This window comes from Peromyscus californicus, unplaced genomic scaffold (assembly GCF_007827085.1).
Source record: "Peromyscus californicus insignis strain IS unplaced genomic scaffold, ASM782708v3 Scaffold_16__1_contigs__length_79575227, whole genome shotgun sequence".
NCBI lineage: Eukaryota > Metazoa > Chordata > Mammalia > Rodentia > Cricetidae > Peromyscus > Peromyscus californicus.
Window position 1 is genome coordinate 67,111,373 of NW_026294458.1, and position 7,783 is coordinate 67,119,155.

The following is a 7,783-nucleotide window of genomic DNA, read 5'->3' on the forward strand; positions in this document are numbered from 1 at the left end:
TCCGGGTATTTCTCATTGAAAAGAAATAGCTATGAAAGTTATTTCTTTCATATGGCCAGCCTGGAAATACCTGACTTCCACTGGACAGCAGAGCCCTGGTCTTCTCACTTCTAGACTTCTTGGTTTCCACTTTTTGAAACATTAGGCAGAGACTTACTTTGCATGCTGAGTACTTTCAAATGAGCATTGTCCGGTATCAAAATAGTTTCACTAACCACCTAATAGTCTTCCTTTAAATTAGAATAATATATTTATATTATCGGTGCTTTTTAAAGATTCAATTCTCGTGAAGTTAGATGAATATGTCAGAGATCAACTACAAGCCAAATGGCATTTGCTTTATTTAAGTATGCTTCTGCTTGGCAAGGAGGCCAGAGAGAACTCCACTAAAGGATTTCCCATGTGCAAACCAGCTTGGAGAATCTTGTTGCAATTCTTAGTAAAGTTAAGTTAGCGCTGGCAAAATGGCTGGCTCAAGTGGGTAAAGACACTTGCCACAGAGCCCGAGAACCTGAGTTTGATTCCTGAGACCCTCATGGTGGAGAGAAAGAACTCATTCCCAAAGGTGGTCCTTTTTGACGCCTGCTTACATGCTCTGGCTCATGACCTCCTCATAAATAGAATGCGACTGAGAGCTTTTAAATTAAAAACAACTTAAAGAACGAATTTATATCTATCATGCATTTGTCTAGTTAAAATACAGTGATGTGTTTTCCAGAGTGGAAAACACTGATTTTCAATTACCCAAGTACAAAACCAACACAGAAAAAGCAATACACACCATTTGGAATCACCGGCTGGTTTTCTTTTAGCTGGGAAATAACTGGGAAAAGTATGTGCCAGGGGGCAAAGAGTGAGGGGTCTTAAAGCTAATTTTGGAATTATGGACTACTCTTTTGTATTAAAACTTAAAGAAAATTATTATGATGATTGGCAGTCTATGCCTTTTGGTGTGGTCTGCCTACAAAAGTATTTTTTCCTCTTTCTTTAGGGAACCTCCTTCTACAAACTCTCCCAAGCCTCGTTCTTGGCAGGCACTCATGATATAGCAACACAAGGAAACACAGACGTGGAAAGTTGCTTATTAAAAAAAAGGGGACTTGGAAACCAAGTGAGAAAGGGATAGTTTTACAGCAGAACTTCACAGGGCAGCCTATGAAATAAATGTTCTACCATTTCAAAGACTAACATTAGGCAAAGGAATTAAAGGATGGCTTCCGGAATATCTCTTAATGACATGAAAGTTTTTCTGTTGTACACAAGGATGTGATGCCTACTTCTCCCTAAATGCTGCCTTTAGTGTCTTTGTTTGCATGTGGGCTACATTTATGTCCACCCCATGAACCGCAAGTTTTTCTCTCTTCTGAATTTATTAATGCTTCTTCCTTCATGCCATGGGTATCTTAGTAAAAATAGAAAAATTCAGTACCCCGAAGCCTCTGTAACGTGCCATTGAACTTTCTATCCTTGCTCTTTTGTTATAATTTGTATTTTACACAGTAAAAACAAGTTTGTAGTTGCTCCATCAATGCTGGATGTATCTCATACACCTAGAATGACTTTTAAACACCAGTCCCTTCCAGGCATATGAGAGGCACAAGTTAGGCAGAGAACTCTATTTTGGCAATGGACCAGGCTTAAATCAGAGACTTACAACCCATCAAATTGCTAGGAATAAGGACAACTGACTGCTCATTTTGAATGGGGGGGGGGGTGTATATCACACACTCCAAGGTCCAAGTGACACTGGGAGTGGGGAATAGGACTGTGACAGCCAGGCATGTGAGGGGTAAAGTGCTGACTTCTGGGTATGTGATGGCCATGGCAATCACGCATATACTGAAGCTGTGGTCATCTGTAGAAAGCACATGTGTACACACACACACACACACACACACACACACACACACACACACACACAGAGTAGAAGGGGTCTAGTTGGGAAGAAGGGAGTCAACAGGGATGGGAGGAGATAAGATAAGGGTAATGGGGAGGGGGGGATACTGTCAACCAAGACAGTTTTGTGGATTTGAACACTGGGGCTCACAACTACCAGCAAGCTCCTACTTTTTGTCTGAAGTGTCACACTAACTTGGTGGTCTGGTAACTGTGTAAACAGATCTGTTCCTCCCAGAATGTCTGGGTTTCTAATGACCCATCTCTTTCCTTCTCTGTAACCATCTTCCCTAACGTGGGGAAGTCCTTGGAAAACATTCATTCCCCACATCCTGAAGCTCTGCCCAGACCTTCAGAAACATTCATCCAAAACTCAAACCTTCCAACTGGACTTGACCCTTGTTTGGCAGCTGGGTTGGAGGGTGGTGTTTGTGATGCGCTAGTAGAAAGCCTTGTTCAAGGACCTGAGGGGTTGTCCTCCCAGCTGATTGGACTTCTGCATCCTCCTGGCCCTCCCTCATTCCTTCCTTCTCAGCAACTCAGATTCCAAGGTGGACACGTCAGAAGCCCATTTGGAAGCCCCATTAGAAAGGAGTCCTTTGGAAAGGGCTAGTGTGGCAGAAGGGTTCGCATAAGGACATTTACAAGGGAGGTCATCAATCAGATAAAAGCAGCTGCCAACTTTCGAGTCCTTCCCACTAAGTTGGACAAAGTAGTATTTTTGTCTTCACTGGGAAGTAGAAAACACGATTTCAAAGGCAATTTTACTTTTCCCACTTTCCATTTAACTGTTCACCTTCCTCAAGCATGAGCATGTCTACTTAATCGTGCTCATACACTATACTCTTCTGTCTGACTGGATGGCATCTAGCATTGTTGAATGTTGACCTCCCAAGCAAGTCTCCTCACCTAAAGCAGGAATTACTGCAGAGGCTAATTGGAACACCCGAGTGGAGCTGGAGGCTGAGTTTCCTGCAGGATGCAGTTAAGCAAATCTAGAGTGAGAGGCAGGTGGTTTGTGGTAGAAGCGGAGCTACCAGCAAGACTTTCCCTTCCACTTGCCTCCTATCCCAGACGGGGCACCCACCCGCTACACTTACCTCTCGGGTGAAGAGGATGGCTGCATCATAGTGCTCCTCGTGGTCATCGCCTAGCTGGTTGTGCTGGTGCTGCCACTTGCAAAAGTTCTTGAGGGTCGTGGCGGCATTCTTGCTCACCTCCAGACTCTTCTCCTTGTCAGCCAGCACCACCACCTTCACCACGGCCAGGCGGATGTGGTTCTCGATGCTAGCGTGACTGTACAGCCGGTTGGCGATGGAGGCTAGGGTCAGCAGGTAATGCTGCAGGCCCCGGCCATACATCCTTGCCATGGAGGAGTCAGCCACCAAAAGGAGCTCCACCTGGCGGGCCCTAGAGATGGAGCGGCGCCTCCGCCTCCACCAGGTCTGAGGTCCTGCGTCCCCAGCTGGTGAGAAGGCTGACTGGTCTAGGAGCTGCGGGGCCAGAGCTGCGCGTCGCCTGGAACTACCGTGCACCGAGGGGCGCTCTTGAGGCCTAGGCGGGGACGCGGGAGTCTCACAGCTGGCGCGTGGCGGCAGGGCTTCGAAGCTGAAGCCCTCGCGGGTGTAGATGTGCAGGACGCGCGAAGACCCATCCCCGTACACTCGTCCGGCCTCTGCCTCTGCCCAGGACCCACGCAGGAGCGGCTTCAGAGTGTAGCGCGCGTGCTTGACCGCGAAGAAGCCGTCCAGACCCCCACAGAGGTCAAAGACAGCTAGTGATCTAGGGCTGCCATCCACAGTGCCCCGGTAGAAGCAGTGACCCCGGTGGCTAGATGATGCACTCAGCCCGCCTCCTGCAGTAAGGATGCCACCAGCGGTGCCCACTGAGTCATCCCTCTCCAGATCCAGCAGGAACCTCCGGCCGCCCAAGTAGACAAGGTAGCCCACCTTGCCCCCGCCTGAGTAGAGCTGGTCTATATTCTGCACCAGCCCGCTGCTCCTGCGCTGCTTGGCCAGGAGGTTCGGATGCTCCAGCTCCTGCGTCTCCTCCCCCTGCCGCTGGCCCGGCTGGGCGGCCACTGCAGCAGCCCGAGGCTGCCTTGTTTTATCCTGGGCAGGTGCCCTGGTGGGGCTGTCAGCGGTCAGGGACAGGCAGGACGCGCACAGCAGCAGCAGCAGGGACGCCCACTCGAGCCGCATAGTGCGCTGCCCGCCGGGAGGGGCTGCGCGATTGAGTCTAGCTGGATGTTTGCTATTTGCTATGGAAGTTTCAGGGGCGGGGGTGGGGGACTCACCCTCCCACCCACCTACCCACACACTCTCTACACACTTGGCTTGCAAGGTTGAGTCAAGTGTCTAGGGGAACCCGCAGCAGACCGCCAGCCTGCCCTGGCCGCGGTGCCAGCGTGCGAACTTTTTCTTTGTTGGTTTGGAAAATGTTTGGAATTGTGCTCCAAGAGACGGAGAGAGAAAAATTAAAAGGGGGAGGGGAGGAGGAGCAAAAAGCAAAAGCCAGGCGGTGGAGAGCTACCAAATAAGAAAAAGGAGAGAAGCCCAATGCAGACAAGATCGTTGCACAAACCATCAAAACAAATGAGAAAGGAGAGTAAGGAGGGTGACCACGCTCCCCGCCCGCAACTGGTGCGCGTTGACTCCCGCCCCCTCGAAGCCTAGGGCTCGCCGGCTGCGGAGCTTCCAAGCTCCAACCCACTTCCTTTCTTATTCCGTGGGCTTCCTCGGCTCTGCTGGAACCCGAAGGCAGGAGGAAAAGAGACGGAAAAAAAAAAAAAAAAAAAAAGCCCTAAAATGTTTAAAATCAAAAGGCAAGAGACGGCCTGCGGCGAGCCAGCGAGGCAGCGCGTCCGGGACCCTTCCGCTACCGCGTCCTCCCGCCCGCGGTCATCCCCAGTCGGCTGCGGCGGGCGCAGAGAGCGGCTCCAGCACTGTGAAGATGCGAGGAGGTGGGACAATGAATTTATAGCGGCGTGCCATCCTGCAATGGCAATTTCAACAATTCGTCACTGCACGCTGCCTCTTAAAGGGAGAGCTTCCCCCACCACTCCCACCCTTCCCGGTCCGCGCCTAATCCGATGGGGGAGGGCGCAGGGAGAGGGAGGAGGGTGATCGAGGAAAGGGAGGCCGGGAAGGAGGAAGGGATCCAGGACCTGGCAAGGTGGAAGGAGAGACAAAGGAGGAAGCTAGGTAGAGGAAGGGACAAAAAAGTATTTGGGCAGGAAAACAGGAAATTTCCTTGGCCTCATTTAAAGCCGAAGCAACTCCGGGTCCGTGTGATATTTCACAACCAATCGGGGTTGGCTAACCTCGGCTTACCTCATCTCCTGAAGGGGTGTTTTGCTGTTTTAAAAGTCTTTCCCTGCCTCCTTCCCCTTGCTGTGGGAGTATGAAGTTCTTGCCTCCTTTTGCGAGCTGGTGCGCTCTGGCCTTGCAGACCTGGCAACTCCATCCGCTGGCTAGGACTTCCAGCCGCCGGTGCATTCCCAAGTCCTGCTCTCTTTTCCCTGGCTCCCTCCAGCCGGTCTCGGTAGCTCATTTCCAACCTTCTCATCTAGTTTGTGCAAGCTCCAACACTTGCTGACTTCGGGCTATGGGTGACTAACTTCTCCCCGGCCACCAGCTGAGCAGCCAGCCGGGTAGCCGCGGGTGCTTCCTGGCGCGTCTCTGGGCAAGCGGCGCTGCGCTGCGGTGACCCCGACAGGGCCGACTGCGGCCTGGGAAGTCCTTGGCTTTGTGTATAAATGGCGGTGCTCCCAGCTTGCTCCAGCGCATAGTTGGTCAGTGCCCACAACCTGTCAGTTATTCCAGCCACTGGAACTTTGGGGGCTGTGGAATGTCAGGGTGGGAAAGAGTTAACTGTTGAAGGCAATTTCTGCATTCCCCTCTCAGACTTTGAAATTTTGTGCTCACACTTTCCCCACTTACTGCTGAAAAGGTAATTAAATGGCAGACACTCCTTTGTTTACTTACTATGCCTCTCCTAAGTCAGCCACTCCGCTCCAGCTCCCCCCTCCCCCGCCCGTTTTCAAAAGCTCCTATTGGGGTGAAAGACTGTTTTAGCGGAGGAAAGTTGGTGATCATTAGTAGGCAGGTGGCGTGGTCCCTGCTACTCAGTTTCTCCATTCTTTGTTTCCTCTAATTATCATTTCCAAAAAGGCAAAAAGAAAACCCAGTGACTTTCTCACACCAAGCTGATATGTAGCAGGTCCACTGTTAGTCCCTGCATACACCCCATATAATTTACACATTTCCATCCCTTTTAATTTCACTGTTTCTGAGGCTAGATGGGATACTTACACACTTCCCCTAAAGTATCCATTCTCAGGGAAGGTACTTTGAGGCCCAAGACCAGGGAAGGCAAAACAATGGTTAAAGAGGGCATGAATTTGAGAGAGAACAAGGTGGGGTGGGGGTGGGGATATGCATTAGGAGGAGTTGGAGAGAAAAAAGGGAAGGGGGAAATGATGTAATTACACTCTAATTTTTAAATTTATTAAAAATAAAACAAAAGAACTATCAAGCGGTGATGTCCATCACCCTTGTGTGTGCTAATGACCCTGTGGAGTCCTCTGGTACACAAGGAAACCCAGTCCTGATATCTGGTTCTCACTCAGAAATCACTGCTGTGACTAAGTGACTAACAAGAAGCACCTACAGAGAGGAGGGATTTATTTTGGCTCCTAGAATGAGGGGACACAGTCCATTCTGATGGGAAGGCACGGTGGTAACAAGAGCATGAGGCAGCTGGTCAAACCGTGCCATCAGTCAGGAGACAGAATTAGACAAATACCGGAGCTCATCTCAGTTTTTCCTTTGTCTGCAGTCCAGAATCCTACCTCATGGAAGCGTGCTGCCTACACTCAGGGTAGACATTCTTTGGCATCCAATGAATCTATCAAGACTTTTTACAAGCATGTACAGAAGATTGTCTCCAGGTGATGTTAGACCCTGTCAGTATTAACCATCACTGAAATCAGAGGATTTTGGAGATGCCAGGAACACCTAGCAGCCTTGATGGATCCTGAAATATATCAGGATCTAGAAGGAGGCCAGAGGCTGCTGCTGAAAGCATTTGCATTTCCCAAATGCTATGGTTTTTTTTTTTTTTTTTATAGTCATCACTACCATGCAATGTGCAGGCATTAAAGGTAAAGAATGGAGGTCCAGAAACCTTTTCCATTTCCCACTAACCTTCAGTTTTATGATGACCACAGTCTCTCCAGGGGAGATGGCCTGTGCCTGTGGAAGCAGTAGAGGTCAAAATGAGAATGTCTCCAGAAAGTCACATGTTTGGTCTCCAGTGGCTGGAACTGTTTGGGAAGGATCAGGAGGTGTAGCCTTGTTAGAGGAGGTGTGTCACTTGGGGTTAAGTTCTGAAGTTTCGAAGGGTTCTGCTTCCAACTTTGGAATCAAGATGTGAGCTCTTAGCTGTTCCTTCCATCATGGACTGTAAACCTCTGAAATTGTAAGCCCAATTGAATTGTTTTTTTTAATTAAATTAATTTTTTTTATTTTGTCCTGATCATGGTGTTTTGTCATAACAATTAAAAAATAACTAAGACACAAACTTTACTTCTTTTATACCACTTTCAGAAAAAAAAGTCTAGTATTTGGCATCAAGCACAGTCTCCAAAAGGACTTTTATTTGAAACATTTAACTGGTTCGTTATCTGTGTTTCAAAGGATCATTTAAAAGACAGTCACTTCAGGTGATGCTAGGCTAAAAGAATTTCCTACTGACTTTGTCCTCATGGAAGTCTTTAGTCATCTCACAAAAATACCACTCTTCTAAGAGGATGCCTGAATCTGAATGTCGTGCCTTCAGCTCTGATAAATGAATGACATTAGAATGCAGACAAATTAACCAAAAC

The 7,783-nt window shown here is 48.8% G+C and overlaps 1 protein-coding gene and 1 long non-coding RNA gene across 2 annotated transcripts in view; one reads left to right on the plus strand and one right to left on the minus strand.

Moving 5' to 3' along the window:
- Adamts5 (ADAM metallopeptidase with thrombospondin type 1 motif 5) overlaps window positions 1-4,680 on the minus strand; it is a 45,203-nt gene extending 40,523 nt beyond the window's left edge. The window contains exon 1 of the mRNA XM_052741071.1: window positions 2,997-4,680. Within this exon, the coding sequence (XP_052597031.1) occupies window positions 2,997-4,097 (1,101 nt within the window). The 5' untranslated portion in view covers window positions 4,098-4,680. The remainder of the gene's footprint in view (window positions 1-2,996) is intronic.
- LOC128112208 (uncharacterized) lies at window positions 4,681-7,423 on the plus strand. Its single transcript, XR_008218911.1, has 2 exons — window positions 4,681-4,858; window positions 6,736-7,423. It is a non-coding gene; the product is annotated as an uncharacterized LOC128112208 (long non-coding RNA).
- The last annotated feature ends 360 nt before the right edge of the window (window positions 7,424-7,783 follow it).